This window comes from Capra hircus, chromosome 10 (assembly GCF_001704415.2).
Source record: "Capra hircus breed San Clemente chromosome 10, ASM170441v1, whole genome shotgun sequence".
Lineage (NCBI taxonomy): Eukaryota > Metazoa > Chordata > Mammalia > Artiodactyla > Bovidae > Capra > Capra hircus.
In genome coordinates this window covers 91,919,675-91,945,695 of record NC_030817.1, presented here as the reverse complement: position 1 = coordinate 91,945,695, position 26,021 = coordinate 91,919,675, and the positions used below count along the sequence as shown (strand labels likewise).

The following is a 26,021-nucleotide window of genomic DNA, read 5'->3' as shown; positions in this document are numbered from 1 at the left end:
TTTGCTACACCCATTGGAGTCTTTCTCACACGTGTAGAGTTGGTCAGCTAATGATTTGGATGGTGTTTACATGTATTTCCAAGCGTGCACCATCCTGTCATTCCCACACCTTTCTGGAATTTTCTCCAGACTTTTCAGGTATTCTGCCAACCTTGAAGTCTGTTCTCTAACACCTAAGTAAGTAAGACTGTGACTTTTCCATTATTACATGGGATTGGGAAGTACTCTGAGGCAAATTCTGCAAACTCACACCCTGAAACTTCAGTCCTTCCCATGTAGAATCCACTCTAGTTTTGCCTACTTTTGATCATCTGATAGTGCCTTTAGCTGCTGGTTTTCAAAATAATTTTCCAGAGAGTTAATCTGATCAAGGTGCCGGGGGCCAGCGTGAGGAATTCCGCCCATGGCAAAGGTCATGAGGAAGGAGGCTTGGCATACGCAAAGGCGTGATCAAGCCTCAGGAAACCCCCTGTTCCCGAGCATCTAACCCCAAAACCAGAGTCTGTTTTATGCTCTCACCTACACCTCTGACTTTACGGGGGGCTCTCCCCCATAACCGTTTCTCTCGGAGAAGGAGTAAATGTGCAGCTCCAAGGCAATAAAAATTCTTGGGCGTGACAAGAGTGTTTCAGCTTGCCGACTCCTCTGAAGGTTATCTAGCCCACCTGTATATGTTTGTCCGGCCACATGTGATTATTTACAGCCTCCCAACCTGAGAGGCATGAAATGTTTTAGACTTGCTAAAGGCAAATTATTTTGGGGAGTTAGAAATTATTGGTATAGTGTGTTGGTTAGGAATTATATTGGTGAAGGGTTCTTCATTTGTTGTGTCAATAATTGCTGCTAATTCCCTGCTCTGGGTGGGACAAGGATGTCTCAGGTCAAACCTCTCTGCTGACAGACTAGCTTGTGTGACGGGATTATCCATACTCCTGCCACATGATTGTTTACTACCTCTTAACCATAAACAGCAGAGAGAGTTCTGGAGTATTTTGAGAGTCTTAATTAGCATAGGGCTTTTTCTTCTTGTTGAGTCAATGATTGCTGCCAGGCCTCCATATCCTTGGGCACCTGGGAATATACTAATCAATGTATTTGGAATATAGCAAAGGAAATATAGTAGTTTTTGATGTTAGCGATACTAGACTTTCTGAGTTAATGGATTTTCTCTTTTGCAATAGATCACTGTACTTTGTTATAAATCACTGTGTCCTTGCTATGTAAGAATGCAACTTTATCATATCTTAAGACTAAATAGATCTTAAGGGGAGCATTGGTGAAAGGATTTTCATTTGTTGGGCTGATGTTTGCTGCTAAATCTCCATGTTCCCTACTCTTATAATGAATATAACTAACATATAGGAGAAATGAGTATTAACCTTTAAGCATATAGGAGAAATAAGTATTAACCTTTAAGACTAATCATGTTAACCTTGGGTTAAATAAATTCCTTTCTTGATTGTAACTCACTACACCCTCACCCTATAGGAATGTAACTTTATTTGGAGGGTGGTGCCTGGTTTAAGAAAAAACACCCTTGGAAGAAATAAGTTTTTTGGTTATCAGAAAGAAAGGATCAGAAAATGTCAGCAGGTCTCATTCATGGCCAGAAGATGATGTAATATCCCTAAGACCTTTTTTTATACATTTATGTGAAGCACCTGATATTGATAAAGGTCAGGACTGCTGACCCCCGCATGATTCTGTATTCATCCCTATGTGTAACAAAAGGTATATAAGCAAACCCAAAAATAAAGAAATCGGATCAGTTTTCCGGAAAGACTGATTCCCTCATGTCGTTCTTTTCTGCTCCCCATTTTTCGGGCTGAATTCCCATCTGGAGCGTGGGTGCCCTCCAAGTCTACTTATTCGCCCCGGTTTTCAAGACCACGCGAGAAGGAGCCCAAGGAGGGGCACCTTCCGATATTCAAGTGGCACCGGTGGCCCAACGTAGATGGTGCAAATTCCTTGTCTTGGAATTTTATTGGTATCCCACGTAAACCAAGTTATTCAGCCCCCTTTTTTCTCTCCTACTATTTTCTGGCCGAATTCCCATCTGGTACATGGGTACCCGCCAAGCCTACTAATTTTGCCTGGGCTTCTAAGATTGGACCGGGGGGGCCTCAGTGCCACCTCTCCTTCTGGAGAACGGGAAGACGCCTGCGGCCTGCGTAGGTGGTGATTGGTATCCCATGTGAACCAAGTTATTCAGCCTCTTTTTCTCCGCTAATCTTCTAATCCCTTTCTATCTGTAATTAAATAAGTCATTTCCAGAGACGCCGACTCCGTCCCCACCTTCGAATCACCCTGGATCCACCGGGGCTGGACCCCGGCATCAAGGTATTCCATCAGCAGAAATTAAAAGCATTAAGTCCACGGAGTTACATCTCAGCCTCAGGTCAGACGTCTTCATGCTTTCTCTATTAAACGTTTCTCATACACCCCTCCATACCCCACTTTTCTCACATTTCAAATTACTTCACGTTGGCCAGAACTGTGTTGCATGCCCATTCCTAAGCTCATCACCTACAAAGGGAATGTATTTAACATTAACTAGATTAGCTTGGGCTAGGAAGCAACATGGCTTCTACAAAGACACAGCGCTAAGTCCCTGCAGGAAATCTGTCTGCAAGGACGTGCTTTTGAATAGGAGTGTCTGCTGGAGACAATCAACAGCGTCTGCCACGTTCTCCCATCCAAGTACTAACCAGGCCCGACCCTGCTTAGCTTCCAAGATCAGAGGAGATCGGGCGCGTTCAGGGTGGTATGGCCATAGGTTGCCACATTCTCTATACCATCTAGACAACAACACACCAGCAGAATCTGTCTGACATGACCATTTTGGAACTCTGTAGTGTACTGAAGGCTTGCAATTTCCAGGAGAACTGCAGTAATTTTAAGATATGTATCAGAAACTTAAAGTTTGTATGTTAAGTGTTAGTTGCTCAGTTGTGTCCGACTCTTTGCAACCTCATGGACTGTAGCCTGTCAGGCTCCTCTGCCCATGGGATTTCCCAGGCAAGAATACCAGAGTGGGCAGCCATTCCCTTCTCTATGGAATCTTCTCGATTGAGGGATCAAACCCATGTCTCCTGCACTGAAAGCAGACTCTATCATCTGAGCCACCAGGGGATATCAGCTAAATGAAAAATAGAATAGAGTAAAATGGACTGCTTAAAATTACCACATTATTAGATTACACAAAACCATAATTTTCTATGCGATGAATATGCAAAACTACTAAGCAGCAAAATCACAACACTGAAAATTATAAATAACAGGATTGTTAGAAGATAAATTCAATATTAATCCTTTATGGTAGAGTAATAAGACTAACACAGAGAAAATAAATAAGATTAACAAGAAAAATAAAAAAACAGGAAACAAATGGGGCATAGGGTCAAGAAAAAACAGTGATATAAATATCCATGACAGAATGTCAAGGAGAAAAGCACAGTGAGAAAAGGACAGACATCAGAAAAGGGCAGGAGAATGACTCACATTTCTTAATGTTTTAACCTTTGCATCTCTCTTCCTAAAACTCATTTATTACTAGTACACGTTCCAAGTCATAAAATACTTTTAATAATGTCAACATTTGGGGGCTCCAAGGTAAATATGGTGAGAGAAAGACAGAAAATAGACTTTTCCCGAATACAAATAATATGAGGGAAAAATATTAAAACTAAAAAAAAAATCAGTCAGTAGAAAGAAACAAGAAGAGGGTCACAAACTACTGGCATAAACTTTTTTAAAAGTTTTTTAAAAAGACAAGACCCTACAAAAATACATTCTTCACTTCTTGAGACTGTTCAGTAAGGACCCTTGCCTCTCAATCTGGACAGAAGAAAACTGAGGGGTTTTTCTTATCTTTTCGTCCTACTGAGGGTGACGTAAGGTCACGAGGGAGATTCATAGTGGAAGTAAGCGGTAAGAAGCAGCAGGTGGGAAGGTAAACAGTAAACCCAGCACTCCCTAAAAGAACTAATACTGTCCAATAGAACAGTCCAATAATACTGTCCAATAGAAACTTCTGTGATAAAGGAAACATTTTCTATTACACTATTGAATATAGTAGGCACCAGCCTCACATGACTACTGAACACTTGATGTGAGTCCAGTGCAACTGAGGAAGTGATTTTCAATTTCAGTTAATTTAAACAGCCACATATAGCTAGTAATGACTGTATTGGACAGCAGAATTCTTGGGTTGAACAATAATAACAAGAACAACTTACAGGCTAAGAGCATTTCTTAAAAGGAATATACTGGGTGTTATCAATGATAGTATAGGTCACTTAAGAAAGTTCCAAAATAAGTGCTCAATTTTCCTAAAAATGACATTAATCTCTGTTGGGACTGAATTTATTATCTCACAAGTTATTCCTTTCCCAAAATGCCATAAGGCTATAAAAACAAAGAAGAATAAGGCATAATCCTTTATGCTACAGTAATAAGCACACAATAATAAGTAATAATCCCTTCTGATTCATACAGTGGAAGTGAGAAATAGATTTAAGGGACTAGATCTGACAGACAGTGCCTGAAGAACTATGGACAGAGGTTCGTGACATTGTACCGGAGACAGAGATCAAGACCATCCCAAGAAATAGAAATGCAAAAAAGCAAAATGGCTGTCTGAGGAGGCCTTACAAATAGCTGTGAAAAGAAGGGAAGCGAAAGGCAAAGGAGAAAAGGAAAGATATACCCATTTGAATGCAGGGTTTCAAAGAATAGCAAGGAGAGATAAGAAAACCTTCCTTAGCGATCAATGCAAAGAAATAGAGGAAAACAATAGAATGGAAAAGAATAGAGATTTCTTCAAGAAAATTAGAGATACCAAAGGAACATTTCATGCAAAGATGGGCTCGAAAAAGGACAGAAATGGTATGGACCTAACAGAAGCAGAAGATATTAAGAAGAGGTGGCAAGAATACACAGAACTGTACAAAAAAGATCTTCACGACCCAGATAACCACAATGGTGTGATCACTCACCTAGAGCCAGACGTCCTGGAATGTGAAGTCAAGTGGGCCTTAGGAAGCATCACTATGAACAAAGCTAGCGGAGGTGATGGAATTGCAGTTGAGCTGTTTCAAATCCTGAAAGATGATGCTGTGAAAGTCCTGTACTCAATATGCCAGCAAACTTGGAAAACTGAGCAATGGCCACAGGACTGGAAAGGGTCAGTTTTCATTCTAATCCCAAAGAAAGGCAATGCCAAAGAATGCTCAAACTACCACACAATTGCACTCATCTCACATGCTAGTAAAGTAATTCCCCAAATTCCCCAAGCCAGGCTTCAGCAATATGTGAACCATGAACTTCCAGATGTTCAAGCTGGTTTTAGAAAAGGCAGAGGAACCAGAGATCAAATTGCCAACATCCACTGGATCATTGAAAAACCAAGAGAGTTCCAGAAAAACATCTATTTCTGCTTTATTGACTATGCCAAAGCCTTTGTGTAGATCACAATAAACTCTGGAAAATTCTTCAAGAGATGGGAATACCAGGCCACCTGACCTGCCTCCTGAGAAACCTGTATGCAGGTCAAGGGAGCAACAGTTAGAACTGGACATAGAACAACAGACTAGTTCCAAATAGGAAAAGGAGTACATCAAGGCTGTATATTGTCACCCTACTTACTTAACTTATATGCAGAGTACATCATGAAAAACACTGGGCTGGATGAAGCACAAGCTGGAATCAAAATTGCTGGGAGAAATATCTATAACCTCAGATATGCAGATGATACCACCCTTATGGCAGAAAGTGAAGAAGAACTAAAAGCCTCTTGATGAAAGTGAAAGTGGAGAGTGAAAAAGTTGGCTTAAAGCTCAACACTCAGAAAACTAAGGTCATGGCATCCAGTCCCATCACTTTACGGCAACAGATGGGGAAACAGTGGCAACAGTGGCTGACTTTATCTTTCGGGTCTCCAAAATCACTGCAGATGGTGATTGCAGCCATTAAATTAAAAGACGCTTACTCCCTGGAAGGAAAATTATGACCAACCTAAACAGCATATTAAAAAGCAGAGACATTACTTTGTCAACAAAGGTGCATCTAGTCAAGGCTATGGTTTTTCCAGTAGTCATGTATGGATGTGAGAGTAGGACTATAAAAGCTGAGCACAGAAGAACTGATGCTTTTGAACTGTGGTGTTGGAGAAGACTCTTGAGAGTCCCTTGGACTGCAAGGAGATCCAACCAGTCCCTCCTAAAGGAGATCAGTCCTGGGTGTTCATTGGTAGGACTGATGTTGAAGCTGAAACTCCAATACTTTTGCCACCTGATGCGAGGAGATGACTCATTTGAAAAGACTCTGATGCTGGGAAAGATTGAGGGCAGGAGGAAAAGGGGACGACAGAGGATGAGATAGTTGGATGGCATCACTGACTCGATGGACATGGGTTTGCGTGGACTCCGGGAGTTGGTGATGGACAGGGAGGCCTGGCATGCTGCGGTTCACGGGGTTGCGAAGAGTCAGACACAACTGAGCGACTGAACTGAATGAGAACACAATAAAATAACCCACAGTCAGACTGAAACTGAGAGGAAGAAACAAATGGTCTTTGGATATGGTGGGACAGAATGAAGAAGTCACACTATATCAGAATCAACAAAATGTCTGTAACAGCACTTCCCACGTAGCTGCAACAGGAGAAGAGCATAATTACCATGCAATACATTCATGGCACAAAAGGAAAAAAGTGTAAAAGATAAATTATTCTGTAAAAACGTTCTCCATATATCAAAAGAAATTCTTTAGCAAGTTAGTAAGAATGTGAACTCAAAACAAACAAAATACCTCACATATTCAAATCACAGAATAAAGGAAAGAGTGAAACCTGAGTAAACTTAAAAACGAAAGCAATATCATTACCAAATTTAGAAAAAATTTTAAGTAACAGACTTTCAGGTCACTGAAAATCAAATTACTAACACTCACACAAAATACTGGAGATGCATGAATGCAAATAAAAAGGCAAACATTAAAGCAATTATTTATAGAGGTGATAGATAGCAGACAAAAGATTATAAAATAGAAAAATTTGTATTCCTGAAGCATCAAATTGACAAGGAGTAGGAAAAGAAGTTTGACCATCAAATTAAACAACTGAAACATAAAAAGACAATTCCCTAAAATATAGGAAGAAGTGAATATACAGAGCATATAGAATGATCCACACCGAAGATGCAACCTTGCTAATCCTCTAAATATTTTAAGAAAAAATAAACAAGCAAAAAAACATCTTTTTGAGGATTCAAACAAACAGACAAGAAAAAATAGAGTTACCTGCAGAAAAGAAAAATCTGTGACTACAGAGCTCTCAGAACATGTGATCCGACAGTGTTACATCTGGCCAAGAAGTGTAAAAGTAGCAAGACATTTCAAACATAGAAGACATAAGAGAAGACTGACCCAAGAGTCCAGTCAAAATATCAAGTGTGACAGCAATACTGCAAAATCTTGAAATTTTATCTCTCATCTACCCATCGTGCTCCGTTCCGGAAGACCAAAGAAGAAGACAGTACAGACAAGAAGGCCTAAGAAATAGAGGATTTAACACAGAAGAGAGAAGAAATCAAGTTCCAGAAAAACAGCTGTGTAGCAAGACTAGGAAGCAACCGGATTAGAACAGGAGGATGCAGAGCCTCCAGGACATCTCCTGGAAGGGTATGGAGTTATTGGAATACTAGATATGTGACAACAGTACTGACTAGAATGTGTTCAGCTATATGTAACAGAAATATCAAGTTACCCATACTGAAAACTTTCTTTATTTTCAAAATTCCAGAGTGTGGCTTCATCTTCACGCCTGCCAAATGGCTGCTGTACTTGTATTCATCATGCATACATTCCAAGAAGAAACAATGAAAAAAAGGCAAGGGGTAAAATAAATACATCAAATAAGTCTGCCAGGAAAACAATGGCTTTCCTAGAATCTCAGCCAAAATATCTCCACAACTATTTCAATTTCTCCAACTGGTTCATACAGCCATTTCTTGACTCCAAAGGAGTTTGAGAGGAAGCTGGTTATTTTAACTGGATATATTGCTACTCTGAACAAAAATCAGGATTCTTTTATTTAGAAAGTGAAGCTGGGGAGTTGATATTTGGTAGGCAACTGGTAGAATCTCAATAACTGCATATACAATAATATTTGGAGACGATTTAATTTTCTGATGGAGAATGTGGTGTGCTTTGTAATAGTGACATGATAAACTAGGTAATTTCAATTCCAGAAGGGAGTGCCAAAGAATATTCAAACTACCAGAAATTGTGCTCATTTTGTATCCTGGCACCACATATATGAATTATATGTAAAGATACACTTAATGTATATACATGATATATATCTTTATATTATATATAATATATATGCATGATATATAATATATACACTATATATATCTTTACATATAATACATATATATATGGTGCTATGTAGCACCATAGCTACATATATGTATCTATATAGCTACATAGCACCATATATATATAGGTATATATATAACTTAGAAATGGAGAAAGTTAAATGCACACAAATATGAAAAGGCCTAAAAGAATTTGAAATAGCTGATACAGGCATGGGAAAAAGTGGGATAGGAAAATGCTGTTTCTTGTAAGCCTTGCAGTACTCTTTTAACCATACACATGTTGCTTGAATACAATTTTAAATGCTTTTTTAGAAAAGAAAGTATGTACGTTTAAAAAGCCAAACAAAGGGAGGGGGGTTCATGTTTGGGAACGCATGTACACCCGTGGTGGATTCATGTCACTGTATGGCAAAACCAATTTAAAAAAAAAAAAAAAAGCCAAACAAAAATAAACTATAAACAACAACAATAAAAAGTAATCTTTAAGATAAATGCTCCATAACCAATGAAGGGAGAGACAGAGACCTCATTTCAATATCAGCACGTGGTCCACAGTTTCCCATTAAACTGCACACTGAACCTTTCCTTCCTCAATAGTTGTCTGAAAGAGTGAGCAAAAAACTTTTAAAAGAGTGTTGTAAAGCATGGATTCTACCCCAAGTCTTCAAGCTTTTGTTTTTTAAAAAATCCACAGGATACCAAGTAAGATTCAAATACAGCCCACTAGTAAAACAAAATACAAAATTTATTTTACAAAGAAAATTAACCTGTAAAGAAAGTTTAAAAAATAATCTCTAACACTCAGGTTCCTCTAAAACAGAAGCTAGATGTGGAGTTTTGAATTTTTCCCCCAAATACCTTCATACTTGCAGAAAATTGCTAAACAAGAAGTATGTACATGAACTTTGTGTTCTGATGAGTTCTTATTTTATAGTTACCCTTGAAAAACTTAAGAAACCTATCTTAAAAATATTTTAAACATAACTGTAAACTTGGAACTTTCTTACAGCTATGTAAGGTTTTACAACTAAAGTACAGACATAATGGGAGGCAGAAAAGTAGAATTACCACCTCGAATTTCAAACTGGAATATGTATTTCCACCAGAATTTATTATCTGGAATCATATACTAAAAAGTAACTGTGAACAACAGAATTTTAAGTTCTAAACTAGCGAAGTAAAATATTTTGATAATTATTGCAAAAACCATCATCATCTCCTAAAGAAAGTTCAACTTTAAATTCACAAAATTAAAGACATTCTTATCAGGCCCAGTGACATGAGATTCACTTCAGTCTGTAACTAATGCCACAAATATTTTTTTTTTTAAATCACTGTTAAAATTTACTTGGTGCTTTATAACATTTATTTTTTAAAATCTATTACTTCTACAAAAGCAATTTTAGTCAGAGACTTATATCATTTATACTTTCACTATTCTCCTACAATAAGCTTGAATGCTACAAAGAAGATATTTAAGTAATTTTATATCCTTGAAAATTATACAAAGTTGACCTAGAATTAAAAAAAAAAAAAAAGCAGCCACTTGGACTGTAAAGAGTAAGGTAAATTTAAGAAAATAAAAATGCAAATATGCATTTTAGCAGTCCCTTGAATTTATTAACCTAAAAGGTTTAATTTCCATTTTCCTGCATCAGCTGTATTTATAAAATGTCGTGCCCTATAAATATGCTGTTATTTTCTATAGTCAAGCACCCTCTTAACAAATCTTCTCATTAATATGTAAATTTAAAGTCAATCGGTCTTCTCCCTGACAGCCCCATGAATTCCTAGTGCACTGTATAATCGGCTTTGACTTGGCATCCACTATTTATCATCAAAGATGTCAGTTAGAAAAATTATGGAAAATGCACTGCAATTGATATGACTGCAATCTACTTTGTCAACACTTAATTGTTCCGCAAATCATACATTTACATATAAACAGCCTAAATACTGATCTATAATGATGCAAATAAACTAAATTAAAAATCGCTTCTGCCCCTGAAGAAGCTTGTTTGTATATGATGTGTTCATTTGAGGACTTACTAACAAAATAGCATGTACATCAGTCCATCTCAGAAGGTACTTCTAATTTTCAATTCCTTAAAACAAACAAAAAAAATTTTTTGCTACCCTTCAAGCATATGAACACAAACAAATGTTTTAAAGAATTCAATGAGAAACATAATTTTTCTCTTTGAAAAGTAAAGTTAATTATGGTTGTTAGCTAATTGTAATGTTTGAGCACTAAGGATTGGGGAGGGGGCTTCAAAATTACCTTTGACTAGAACAGGGCTTCCCTGGTGGCTTAGACAGTATAGAATCTGCCTCCAATTCAGGAGACCCGGGTTCGATCCCTGGGTCAGGAAGATCCCCTGGAGAAGAGAATGGCAACCCACTCCAGAGTTCTTGTCTGGAGAATTCTATGGACAGGGGAGCCTGGTGGGCTACAGTTCATGGACTTTCAAACAGTCAGAAACTTATTAAAATGAGTTAAAAAAGTATTTTAGAAGTCACGAGCAAACATATATAAAGGAACAAATTATGGAAAGACCGATTTTTATTTCACCATGTGCTTCGACTGCTTCTATAATTTTAAAAACTACATATGATTGTAGGTAGCTATACCCTTACAAATGTTCTATTTAAGTGGTTTTCTTTCTTTCCATTTCTCAAGCCAAGGAGCCTTTCTCAAAGGAAATCATACACATAGCTGCCTATGAAAGGTAAGCAAAGGTGAAGCTGCTCCATTTGGAATGGTGGCAGGATTCCCAGGAGTAGCACTGCCCACCCTCCCCTACAACCCCTGTGGTTGCTCCCGAAGCAGTCTTCCTGAGGACAGAGCTGCAGAGCTGGCAACTACAAAATATTTCAACTAACCTACAGAATTTAGAATGCCAACGTCAGACTGCAAAGAAGTGGCAAAGAAATGAGGTAGTCCAATTCCAGTGCACCCAGAACAACGATCAGACTTCATCTCATGTTTGTAAAAATTGATGTTCACAGAGTTACACATGAAAACACAAAGAATGCACTACAGTATCAATTTCTAAAATTATCTGTCAAAAGAGTAAATATACATGGCAGCGTAGATTTTAACTGTTGGGCTTTGTGAACAGCTTTAACAACTAACTTTACCTAAAATAAAATAAAATTCAAGGAATAGAAACACAGACAATTACAAAAAGAGATATTTGAAAATCTATTTTTAGAAGGTAAGAAAAATACATTTTTTAAAATTCTAGATTCTACATAATGATACATACAGTTACTGAAAATGATTTGATGATTACAGGAAATTAAAATTAAAAAATTTTAAATGGTGACAATAGCTAAATAAGATAAAATAACCTATAATCTTACGCAACAGGAAAAAAAATATATGAAGAGCATTCTGGAAAGTGACTGGCTGAAATAAAAGAGATAGCTATAGCTATTAGCAACAAAAAAATCTCTCTTCCAAGTTACCACTGACAGGAAAGGGTCAAGACACTTGCAGCATGGACATGCTGCTTAATCCAGCAAAACTGCCTTCAAAATTTTACTTTGTTCAAAGCTAAAATTTCATCAATCTAAGAGCTGTATGTGACATTAGATGTTTACGTATGAATAGATTAAAATCTCTTTTGAATTTTAAGTAGAATAACCTAATCACCTTTTAAATATTAAAATTAAGATGAAGTCAATATTACAAGTAGCCTTCTGGTTAAAGATATATTTTTTAAAAACTTAAATACTTTTTAACAGTAACAATACTTGGTAAATGCAGAAAACACTGATAAATATTTTAAATACTTATGCTTCTTAAATATCTGAAAACTAGATATATCACCTAAAGCAAGAATTATGAACATTTTTCCCTTTTATATGTTTTTCTCTCACTTTAATATTATTTCTAATTAACAAAAGCAATTAGTACTGAACATTCCACAAAGCCTATTCATAAGCTTGTGTAAAAACCACTGTGACATAATTGGTTGGTAATCTGGTCTTTTACTTTCCATTCTGTTTTTAAAATCTGTAATACTGCTTTTTAAAAAGACAAAGAAATATCATTAAGTACAGAATGAATGCAAGTGCTATTTTATAATATTTAGTGATTTCTTTAAACAAGTTATAGTTTACCCTTAAATCTTACATATACACTGAGATCTCTATTGCAAACTATGTAGTAAGGTTTTCTAACTTGTTAATGTAATAAAAAAAGTAAGGTATGCTTCTAAAGTTCATCGGCACAAAGAAAACAACCTCACTGTTAGGGTATATTTAATTATTAATTTTACTAAAGTTCTACCAGCTTAAGTGAAAAAAAGTAAAACAAACATTCTAGAAATATAAAACTAGGAAAAAGTAGTTGAGTTCACAATTACCTGTAAAGGTGTGAAATTATCTTTGGTATAAATTCACATATGTTAGAATCACATTATCTACTTTTTACAAGTGAATGCCTGGAATAGTTGGGTCTCAAAGGTATGACACTAACAACCAAAAAAATCCATGATTTGGCAATGTCACTGCCAACATTTTACCGAGCTGCTGTTCCCAACAAGGGCCTCTTGCCAGGCCTCATACCAAAAGTTTATTCACTATGTCATTAATCATGCATCAGTCAGAGCCAAAACAATGAACAATTATCGATGCATTTATACTGGTTTTCTGCTTTCCAAAGGAACGTGAAAAAAATTAGTCCTCCTTAAACATGCCAGATTTTTATATTTTCCTACTCTTAAATCTTTGTACACATTTTAGAAACCGCATCCATTTTCTCAGTATACTGGGTAAGTATAAGATTATTCAACACTTACCTCTTTCCAAGGACTGACAAACTGTGTACGAGCATATCGAGTTAGCATGTGGATTATCACAACCTGTCCCCACTCTTCTACATCAACTAGTAAATTACATAGTTTGCGGTAATTCTTGTGAATGAGATCTATTCTATCTGGGCAAACTTCTTCAAATGCCATGACAACACTGCCAGCCACCAACTAGAAAAGAAAGAAATAGTAACTCATTAAAAAACGTTTTCCTACATCAAAGATTCTACTCAGGCATTACAGAGACGCAATCAGTATTATGGCAATCAGTATTTATTCAGACACTTGACTAATAAAATACTCATGTTTGAATAACAAATAAATTTTGAAGAGTCACTGCCCAAAAGAATAATATTGATAGCTGAAACATCTGAAAAGCTAACACTTAGAATCAGAAGTATTAGTATTAGAAATTATATTTCTTATTTCATCATGTTAAATTTCAATGGACTGTTCATACATGGATTAGACATATTAATTATGGGCAGTTTTCATTTTGAAAGCTTACCCAAACTCTAAAGATTCATTACTCAGTACAATAACAAAGACCATATCATGTCAGGTTAAAATGAGAATGACAATTTCACCATGTTGTTCAGTCGCTAAGTCATGTCTGACTCTTTGCAACCCCATGGACTGCAGCATGCCGGGCTTCCCTGTCCTTCACTATCTCCGGGAGTTTACTCAAATTCATGTCCATTGAGTCAGTGATGCTATCTACAAAGAATCTATCTTAAAATGTGTGCTGAACTCATAAATGTCTTTAGAACAAAAACACTTTCAAATCTTACATATTTTAATCAACCTGTTAATTTCTATCAACATAATTTATTTACAAGAAATACTGGCTACAATTTTAGAACATTATTATTATTTATATAATAATGTATGTAAGTTGAAATAAGATAGTACCAATAAAAGGAAGCTTTTCTCCAAGACCATTTAATTAAACACAAATGCTGTTTTTGGAATTCTCATGTTTTTGCAAAGTGATGAAATTAAGATTTCTTTAGTATAAAGACACAAGCTAAGCAGAATATATAATAGACAAACACTTCTATATATGTACCGCTGGTATGTCTGGAGTTAGCCAACAATATAATATAGTTTTGAAAAAATAAATTAATATCATATTCTTTCTGAACACTAGGGATCTTCATTTTAGTGTCTAAAATTTCCCCACTGTCTTAAAATAAGCAATTAAATAGAATAAAACTTACTGAAATGGTACTTTTTGAAACATATTAGATACAGTGGTATTCATATTTTTATTGTTTGTCCCTCTACTTGGCTGACATTTAGTTTATTAATATGCAACCAACAATACAATTGAAAGAAAACAGCTCAGAATATAGACTTGCTATTATGCTAAACAAGTTTCCAGTCCTGTGGGGATTTTATGAATTGACAATCAGTATAAACGTGGAGCTGCATTTATTGACTCCAGCCCTGCCCAAGTACTGGTGCCTGCTGGTCCCAGCATGTATGCACCTCAATCGGAAAAGCGAAGACTTGATTATTTGTGTGAACTAAATAAAAATGTATTATATGTATAATTTTCTATTTGCTGTTGATATGGGAACGAAGTTATGTTTGTGTTTTCAACTCCACATTTTGATGTCTTCTGTACAAATCACTCTTCAGTAATAACATTTCTAAAATATGACAACTATTATCATTTAAAAATCTCTTAAAACAACTAAGTTTATGACATCAAACTATAGAAGAACATGGTATTTGTAAAACATTTATATTTACATATGTTTTATATATGTCAATCATATTAATTAAGCTATATTTTTTTAACTGGTTAGGGTGTTAAAGAACAAAAATGAGTAATATCACTTAGAATAAACTAATGTATGAGACCGAAATGGGAATTCAACAAAGTCTGAATTCAAGGAATACTATGTAAAATCAAGTTATTTTGCCTAAACCTAGAGATTACTTTTTTCAATTATGTTTAGACACCAAACAATTAAATGGAAAATCAGCTCCCACATGGTACTAAATTTATCAAAACAAGACCTACAGATATAAAATAGTTCTACAAAATTAACAAACAACATGAAAATTGAAAAAATATAATTGTTTAAGTTCAGGTAAAGTTTATGGAAACACAAAAGTAACTAGGAAAAATATTATAAAATCACCTTTTTTCTAATGATTTTAGATATTTCATTCATCATATGGTTTTAACAGTTGACCCCAGCCTAAACACTGCCAGAAGAATTGATAATTCTGGTATATTAAATGTTCAATATTCTATAAAAACGTACAGAATTAAAATAAAATGATCTACTGAGATTTGAAAACCAAAAATATTGGTTTCCCCAAAACAGACAGTTAATTTCCATTTCACTGTGTCAATAGTAGCTTTTTATATAAGGGGAAAAATAAATCACTCCAACAAAACTAGCAATGAGCTCATCAAATTCAAATGCAGTTTTCCATTTATGTATTTTTTATATTAAAGCAATAAACATGGTTCATTTATCTTCCCTTGGTTGCCACGTTTTTCTGTGCTGTTGCTATGAACTTCAGCCATTAGCTGTGCTCCAAGGTAAACTACATGAGCCATCAACAAAAGTGACACTCCATCTATGGAGTTCATATTTTCTCCAGATTATCTATGCTAGTTGACAAGCTGGTAATGAAAAAAATCACACTAAGCAAATGGTTCCTCTAATAACAATAAATTTTCTATAAAATTATGAAGGGTACAAAACGTTTCCTTGCATCTATTTTGTCATGAATTCTAATTAACGTTGGGAAAACCTGAGAGTGCTGGGTCATCACAAGAAGTGCATTGAGGTTTGATTGATAATATGGTGCAAGTTGGCCAGTGCTGCCAAGATTTCCTTCTATTAAATTAATGGCCATCCAACCTGCCCTAATCATACAGCCCAAATGATATTCCCCTTCTTATTTCAATTTTCTTGAGGCATGGAAAATGGGAAAGATCAGTCATTTATCTTCTAATAGCTGGATAATAGATCTATCACAATAAAACATCTGCACAAACTCAGAGGTGTGTTTTTTGCCCACAACAGTGAAGCTTTTACCAACATTAAATCAATAACTTATAAAATGGTGTCTTACCCCCACAGCTTAGCTATGAACTACCGATATATTCATTAAACATCATTTTGAAGCTAAATTAAGGAGAAGAAACTTTGTCACCAAAAAAATATAAATAAACAACTCAAATTTTCAGTAGGCACTGATCTAATTTGTTTTCCTAAGAAGCCATTTTCTATTAGAAAGTTAAATGCTACAAAAGGATTTCTTTAAAGTTAACCTGAAAGGAAAAGGAAATAAATACCACTTTGCTTTTGAGATGTTCTAAATAAAAGAAAGAAGGTTCACTACAAAGCTTAAATTGCTCAATAAATATAAATTTCTACATTTTAAAGAAAAACGAGAAAGCGTTACAGATTTTAAAAAGGAATTTTACACATCAAAACAGTTTTCAGTAAAGAAGTGTTTAGGATATGTTGAATAGAGAAAATATGAAAATGGTAAATCTAGGAAAATACAACAAAGAAATTATATTAAAAAATATAACAGTTGACTGTATGGTCAAGCATAAATAAAAACTTTCCCTTAATTGCACTGACAAGGTAGCTCTTATTATATCTTTTAAAATTTACAGATACAGACCCCATGGACTTAGCCTACTGGGCTCCTCCGTCCATAGGATTTTCCAGGCAACAGTACTGGAGAGGGTTGCTATTTCCTTCTCCAGGGGATCTTCCTGACCCAGGGATTGAACCTGGGTCTTCTAAGTTGCAGGCAGATGCTTTACCATCTGAGCCACCAGGGAAGCCCTTCAGACAATAGTTATCTAAGTAATTCTAAGATGTTTTTCTAGTTATATCACCATAACTGTATTTCTAAACCCAAAGTGACTTATTTTGGAGAAAGGACTTTTCATATGACAAATATACATATTTCTCTAGTAAAAGGGAAAAACATTTCTATTTTAACAGGCCTTTTATTTCTACCTTTTCTTAAAATCAGAAGGACACAACTAATTTTGAAATCTCAATTTCAAGAAAATCTTCCTTTAGACTAAAAGAAGCAACAGAAGGTAGATCTCAAAATCAACAGATATTAAGTTCTTAAATATATTAACACCTTTCAAAATTGTATTTATCAGCAGCAAGAGCAATGTCATCATCATTATCATCATGATCCCCAAAAGCTCCTGCTGACAGCAAATAAACTCCTTTTAAAATGTGGAAATAAATTAAACTTGGATCATTTAATGAGGAAATTTTTAACAAAAATTATTTAGGTTTTTTATTTTAAATATTAATGGTCACACTATTAATTAGTGGGGAAGAAATATAGCTATATCACTTCAATATATCTGGCAAGAAAAAGTAATAATAAAGATAAGGTCCATAAATATCTATATAGATATCATAATGTTTTCAATCTTTTTACATCAAATTATAAGCATACAAAGGAAAAAATCAGAAAACATTAACAAAACATAAATACTTAAATACTGGGTAGACAACTTAAATACTGGGTAGAAAGTTAATGCTACCTGGGGAACTGTGAATCTCTCAACGCAAAGTCAGAGAAAGCAAAAAGATTAAAATCAAAGCTCTAAGCAACACTAAGATACTTTGGAATTTCCAAATTTTAATTACATGTAAGTAGAAAATAAGCTCTAAAATCAGAGAGTTATATGTCATGTATGTATCACAAACCTTACAAAGATCTATGATAGTCTGAAGCAACTGCCCAGAATAAAAGCAGACATGAGTTACAAGTGGGCATAAGAGAGAACTGAAAGCAAGCAGAGAGAAAGAGAGGAGCCTATGAGTGAAAATACTAAAAAAAAGATTCCTGGTAGATCAGAGCAGAAGATGAAAATCAAAACAATTGATGAAAATTATCCACAAAAAAAAATCCATGATGAAGCAAACAAACAACTCTCACACAACACTTCAAAATGAATTAACTTGCCTCAAAGAAGCATTTCAAGATCACGTAAATGAACAGAAACTGAAAATCACAAAACAGAAATGAACAAAAGACAAAAGGAAGAAACAGAAGTTGATTGAAACCAGAAAAGAACCAGACACCTTAATTAAACTGCAAAATGCCCCTGGCAGAAAATAGTTGAATAAAAATTTAGGAAGGGGCATTTAATTAAAGTACAAAAAGAACCAAGAGAAAGAAAGCGAGTTAAAGAAGTAAAGGCAGCAAAGAAGATCCAGCTTAGAGAAAACTGAACTCTCTGAAGAAGAAAAGCTAACAGCTGAACAGAAGCAATATTTAAAACTTAACAACAACAACAACACTTTGCCAGAAATAACATAAATTCTAAATCTATATTGTAAAAAGCCTCACTGGGTACCAGGAAAAAAACTGACCTTGACACACCAGAGAAAACTAAAAGTTAGGAAAAAAATCCTCAGGGTCAGCATCTTGCTTAATACACACACATGACAGGCATTTCCTTTAAACTGAAACAAGGTAAGGATGGCTCACCATCTCCACCACTACTGACCACGGTACTAAAGTTATACACCAATATAATTAATTATGACAAGAAAAATTAGAGTCATAAGTATCAGAAAAGAGAAAGTAAAGTTATCTCTATTTGCAAATGATATGATTTATTTTCTGGAACGAAACAATGGAGGTTGAAAGATAAAACTAAATCAAACAATAAAAGAATTCAGTAAAGAAGCAAAATATAAAATCACCATACAGAAAATCAATAGCTTTCTTCTATATCAATGTAACAAGTTCAACCATACATTGTTAATGTAATTTCGACTTACAACAGCATTCAAGGAAGTAAGGCTAATGATAAACGTAATTCTAAACCAACATTTAACTCAATTAGTAGTCCCCATCTCACTACTCTTCACAGAGTACAAGCTGGCAATTCTGAAACAATACTTTATCTGCATTCCAGGACTGAGTAAGTAAGTGTAGTGGATAATGTAAGTCACATTTCTTAATGTTGGAAAAGGAAGTTGCAAATATTGACATGAAAAGGTAGGACACTGGAAAACCGTGTGCTTCTGCTCTGGAATTACAGAATTCAGTATAAACTGAATTCAGAGAACAGAAATTTGCTTTTCTTTTCTATCATATTTCATATGGATAGAAACTTCTATCCATATGAATCCTGCTTCATATGGACAGAAAATAGATGTAGGTTCCTTTCTAATTTTTTAAAAATAAACATATCCTATATATACTTTAGGACAGGCAGTACCTCACAAATGACAAGACAGTCAAAGCTCCCCCCAAAGGACCTATCTACTTATGACTGGAGCATGACACACACCATTTGGGAAGTAAAACATTGAAAATAATAGTAAATACCTAATTACCTGCATCAAGAATATAGCAAATTAATTCTCACAATTATTCAACACATATTAAATATCTACTATTAATGAGTACAATATTTTTTCTATTGTATTTTAGAAATAAATACAAAATACAGGGTCAGAACCCAAGAACAGACATTCTAAATTTACAAAGAAAGTGTATTCTTTATATTCCTTTTTGAGTCGTTTCTTATTAATCTCCTTTTATGGTGTCAGGTACTGCACTAAGGATTTTATATACAATAACTTTCTCAACACAAACAAAAACTTTATAGATTGGAAATTATAAGGCCTAAAAATTTGGAAGCTGAAATTTATGAAGGCTTGCTGCTGCTAAGTCACTTCAGTCGTGTCCGACTCTGTGCGACCCCATAGACGGTAGCCCAACAGGCTCCCCCGTCCCTGGGATTCTCCAGGCAAGAACACTGGAGTGGGTTGCCATTTCCTTCTCCAATCCATGAAAGTGAAAAGTGAATGTGAAGTTGCTCAGTCGTGTCCGACTCTCTGTGACCCCATGGACTGCAGCCTACCAGGCTCCTCTGCCCATGGGATTTCCCAGGCAGGAGTACTGGAGTGGGGTGCCATTGCCTTTTCCGTATGAAGGCTTAATACATAGCTATTATTCAGTTGCTTAAGTCGTGTCTGATGCTTTTGGGACCCCATGGACTGCAGCCTGCCAGGCTCCTCTATCCATGGGATTTCCCAGGCAACAATACTGCAGTGCGTTGTTATTTCCTTCTCCAGAAGAGAAGGGGATGTTCTCCGCTTCTCTAGGGGAACTTCCCGACCCAAGGATAAACCTGCCTTTCCTGCATTGCAAGCGGATTCATCACCTCTGAGCCACCAGGAAAGCCCCTAATACATAGCTAATAAGTGGTAAAACTTCACGCTCAAATACAATTCTGTTTAATTCCAAAGAAGGTAGTTGTTACCCGTGGCATGCTACATCTTGTCTGTGAAGACATGCACATATTATATATGGAGATTTCATTTCTAGGCCAAGAAACTAATTTCTTTAGCTTATTATGTAGCAGAAATCATGGCAAACTACCTTAAAATAAAGGATCTGTTTCTTACAGATCTTAGTATTCTTCATAGTACTTGGCAAATGTCTTCAAGACAGAAGAAACTAAATGTTTTTCTTTTTATTATTACTAAAATCAAGTTATCCACAATATCAATAATATTGATTTTGTATTTGGGTCTGGAAGGATATAACAAGTGCGCCATACAAAAGACAAAAAGGAATCAAATTTCTTTTTTCTGTCTTCATTATGCCAACCACTACAGAAGAAATAAAGATTTCTGCTACATTACTGACTAAAAGAAATTTGCTGTCTAGTCTCCCAGTACAGTCTCAGGTACATACAGTATTTTCAAAAACACACAGTGAAAAAGGTCACTAAAAGAGTTATCATACATAACATATACACTGGATTTTTTTTAAAAAGTAATGAAGGGGGAATAACAAACAAAAAAAGACGTGAGACACAGAAAAACATAATGGCAGCTATAAATTAACTATATTATAGTAAGAATTAATGTCAATGGATTAAACCATCTAAACAAAAAGCATATGTAGTCAGACCAGAGTCAACATCAAGATCCAACTTTATACAGACCTTAGGAGACACACATTAGATTAAAAAAATACCAACAGGTTGAGAGTAAAAAGAAGGAAAAAGATATATTATGTAAACAGCAACTGTAAGAAAGTTGTACTGAAACAGGACAAAGTAGAATTTTAAAATTGTTTATGAGAGATTGAGACATTTTATAATGACAAAAGGAAGGTTAAAACAATTAAAAGTATACTCTGCTTATTTAACTTATATGCCAAGTACATCACGAGAAAAGCTGGGCTGGAGGAAGCACAAGCTGGAATCAAGATTGCTGGGAGAAATATCAATAACCTCAGATATGCAGATGATACCACTCTTATGGCAGAAACTGAAGAGGAATTGAAGAGCCTCTTGATGCAAGTGAAAGAGGAGGGTGAAAAAGTTGGCTTAAAGCTCAACATTCAGAAAATGAAGATCATGGCATCTGGTCCCATCACTTCATGGCAAATAGATGGAGAAACAGTGGAAACAGTGTCAGACTTTATTTTTCTGGGCTCCAAAATCACTGCAGATGGTAGCTGCAGGCATGAAATTAAAAGATGCTTACTCCTTGGAAGGAAAGTTATGACCAACATAGACAGCACATTAAAAAGCAGAGACACTGTCAACAAAGGTCCGTCTAGTCAAGGCTATGGTTTCTCCTGTGGTCATGTATGGATGTGAGAGTTTGACTGCAAAGAAAGCTGAGCGTCGAAGAATTGATGCTTTTGAACTGTGGTGTTGGAGAAGACTCTTGAGAGTCCCATGGACTGCAAGGAGACCCAGCCAGTCCATTCTGAAGGAGATTAGCCCTGGGTGTTCACTGGAAGGACTGATGTTGAAGCTGAAACTCCAATACTTTGGCCACCTCATGCGAAGAGTTGACTCATTAGAAAAGACCCTGAAGCTGGGAAAGATTGAGGGCAAGAGGAGAAGGGGACGACAGAGGATGAGATAGTTGGATGGCATCACCAACTTGATGGACATGGGTCTGGGTAGACTCCAGAAGTTGGTGGTGGACAGTGAGGCCTGGCATGCTGCGTTTCATGGGGTAGCAAAGAGTCAGACACAACTGAGTGACTGAACTGAACTGATGCACCAAATATCAGAGTTCCTAAATATACAAAGTAAGCAGGGACAGAACTGATAGCTCTATAGTTAACAGTAGACTTCAATATTCCACTTTTAATGAGCCACAAGAAGGAAGATCAACAAAAACAGAAGACCTGAACAACACTATAAACCAATTAGACCCAAAAGACATCTACAGAACACGAGGCCAGCAAAGTATACATTCCTCTCAAATACATACTGGCATTCTCCAGGACAGACCGTATACTAAGCCATATATTAACAGCTACAGTCTGGCTTCGCTGGTGGCTCAGATGGTAAAGAATCTGCCTGCAGTACAGGAGACTTGGGTTTGATCACTGGGTCGCGAAGATCCCCTGGAGAAGGTCATGGCAACCCACTCCAGTATTCTTGCCTGGAGAATTCCATGAGCAGAGGAGCCTGGCAGGCTCCAGTCCACGGGGTTGCAAAGAGTCAGGCACGGCTGAGCGACTAAGCACAATACAAGGCTGCTGCTGCTGCTGCTGCTAAGTCGCTTCAGTCATGTCCAACTCTGTGTGACGCCACAGACGGCAGCCCACCAGGCTCCCCCGTCCCTGGGATTCTCCAGGCAAGAACACTGGAGTCGGTTGCCGTTTCCTTCTCCAATGCATGAAAGTGAAAAGTGAAAGTGAAGTCGCTCAGTCATGTCTGACGAGGCTAGTGGCTGCTATGTTGGCTTCTATAAACATATATGCATGCAACTGGGTGATATCTTCCTAAAATGAACTGGAATCCTTTTTATGAATAGTTTTGAGCCATACCTGTGGGTGCAGAGATACCACCAAAAGATACCATTACACCAGCTCCTCCAGAGGTCTGCTCACAGATCCCATGCATTGCCATTATTTCTAGATCTCATTATCATGTCACTATACATAAAGAATAGGACTGGGATAGGAAGGAGGAAGAGACATGTACATTCCCAAAAGATGGGGAATTTGCTCAGTAAGATCATTCTAACCAGCCAATAAAAGTGTTATACATATGAAAACATTTTAGTATCCAAGAAAAAAAATAATACATTTATAATACTAAAACACACTCCTCTATTTTTCATTATCTCTTTAACACTGAATACATTATAAAACAATTATGTTTTCAACTGATTCAGCCTTTAAAAATCCTAGTAAATCACTGTTTAAAATAAAAAAAGTTGGCCTTAAAAGCAGTCAACAATTCAGCCACAGGTTAAAGAAAGAATTGTCTTTCCCCAACTTGCTCTTCTTCAGACTCTCATGAAGAAATATGTAACAAACTAAAATTCCAAATGGAACTTTTCTCTTTACCTGGACATTTTTATTTTTCAAGATTTTAATGAGCTCCATTAATATTTATATAATTTCAAAATCTATGCACCAATTCTCTGGCACTCAGCCTTTTTTATGTTCCAAATCTCACATCTATAAGGACTACTGGAAAAAAAACATAGCTTTGACAATACAAACTTTGGTTGGCCAAGCGATTTTTCTACTTTTTAATACATTATCTAGGTTTGCCATAGCTTTCCTTCCAAGGAGCAAGCGTCTTTTTATTCTATAAGAATTATTATATCATATATATGATAGTAAAATAATTATATAAATAAAGCACAATTTTATTGGACATGAAAAGATATTACTTACTGTGCTTTTATCCTTCAGAAGTTTTTCAATTATTTCAATTAACATTTCTTTCTGCTCTGGATCAAGGCTAAAATATAAAAAGAAAAAAATTTACATTAATTTTTCCCCTTTATTTCTAACTTTAAGTGAGGCTAATCATTCCAAGAACATGAAAAATTTTTAAAGTTGGGGGGAGAAAAAGACTTTAGATAGAAATAAACAGAAAACAAATTTAAAGTGGAATGAGTTGACTTTTCCTATTCTATCTAAAGTTGCTCATGTTAATTAAACCCAGATATCAAAACCATTAAGAAAATAGTTAAAGAACAAAACCGTTTCTTAAAATGAACTTGAAAACCTTAAGAAAGTAATTCGAGTTAAACCACAAAATCTTTTTTTAACCAGGGGGAAATAACAAAATAGGAATCATTTTTGACCATGGATACCTAACTGTCAAAAAGAAACACATGGAAATTTCCAAATAAGAATTCTGTATCATTCTAGTTTACTGATGGAGACATGCATAATAAAACCTGCCATCTAAAACCAAAAAGGATAAACAAAGGCTCAGATATGTATAGAAATGACAGATGCATCGTAATAAAATGAGCTTTACACACCGAAATAATTTCTTCCTAGCGCAGAATTCAATTGTTCATTTACTGAGAAACTAAACAATGGCCCTACAAAGAGAAGTGAGACAATCTAGTACACACAGTCCCAGATATAATCGTAAGACATAATGGTGATTTGGATAAAGGACTACGGGGACAGGGAACACTGACGGAGGCAGGACGGTTGTGGAGGGTTTCTTTGGGGATGCGACATCTCTGATGAATCTTAAACAGCTTTAGATCTGGAAAAAGTAGGAAATATTCTAGGCAGAGACTAGAAAAGGATCAAGAGATGGTAATGAGATAAGAAGCATTTTATGGAGAGGACTAATAGGCAGTACTGAGCCACTATACTGTAAATTCAAGTCAGAGAGAAGTAACATGGAACCCAGTGATGGGCTTTTAAACTGTCATAGTGAGCTTTGATTGGAGAAGGAAATGGCAACCCACTCCAGTGCTCTTGCCTGGAGAATCCCAGGGACGGCAGGGCCTGGTGGGCTACCGTCTATGGGGTCGCACAGAGTCGGACACGACTGAAGTGACTTAGCAGCAGCAGCAGTGAACTTTGATCTTATTTTGTAAGTTAATAAATAGAAAGGATAAAGACTACGAAGCATGAGTTGACTTTTGACAATTAACCTAAGAAAACGAGTTTCACTTTTCCTAAACATTATATAAGTTTATTATTGACTATTATAATTATCTGATTTATAATTACCCTGGAGGAGGGCATGGCAACCCACTCTAGTATTCTAGCCTGGAGAATCCTATGGACAGAGGAGCCTGGTGGGCTACAGTCCATAGGGTCACAAAGAGTCTCACTACTGAAGTGACTAAGCACATAATTATCTGAATGCTCAAAAATTTTAATTGTTTCAAATTCCAGCTCCACTCTCCCTTCTCTAATCTTTCCTAACTAAGCCCATTTCTATTTTAAGAAACCCTATATGACAATCTCTGAGCTCTACCCTATCAAAGGCACTGTCATTGTTCCTTTATACACACATAAGACTTCCCTGTAGCTCAAACGGTAAAGAATCTGCCTGCCATGCAGGAAACCAGGGTTCGATTCCTGTGTTGGGAAGTTCCTCTGGAGAAGGGAATGGCAATCCACTCCAGTATTCTTGCCTGGAGAATTCCATGGACAGAAAAGCCTGGCGGGCTACAGTCCGTGGGGTGGCAAAGAGTCGGACACGACTGAGCGACTAACATACATACATAACATACACATTCATTATTTAGCAATACCTTACTCAATTATAGATTGCTTTAATTATTTGGCATATGTTTGATTATTTCCCCTCAAAATGTGATAGTACATCCTCTAATGTTTTCATACATCTTATGCATATAGCACCACATCAAAAACACAAAATGATCTTGATAAAAGCTCGTGAAATAAATGGTAGCTGAAAATAATACCAAATTATGAAAGATAATAAATCTTTTATATAAGCATTATATATTCTACAGAGATCAAGTTACCATATATATATGCATATATATCTATCAATATATAT

The 26,021-nt window shown here is 35.9% G+C and overlaps 1 protein-coding gene across 1 annotated transcript in view; it reads right to left on the bottom strand.

Moving 5' to 3' along the window:
• The window catches only part of AP3B1 (adaptor related protein complex 3 beta 1 subunit), a 242,213-nt gene that overhangs the window by 160,146 nt on the left and 56,046 nt on the right, over window positions 1-26,021 (bottom strand). Inside the window, exons 6-7 of the mRNA XM_018053686.1 lie at window positions 23,909-23,975; window positions 13,193-13,375 (exon numbers count right to left, since the gene is read on the bottom strand). Coding sequence (XP_017909175.1) covers window positions 13,193-13,375; window positions 23,909-23,975 — 250 coding nt within the window. The remainder of the gene's footprint in view (window positions 1-13,192; window positions 13,376-23,908; window positions 23,976-26,021) is intronic.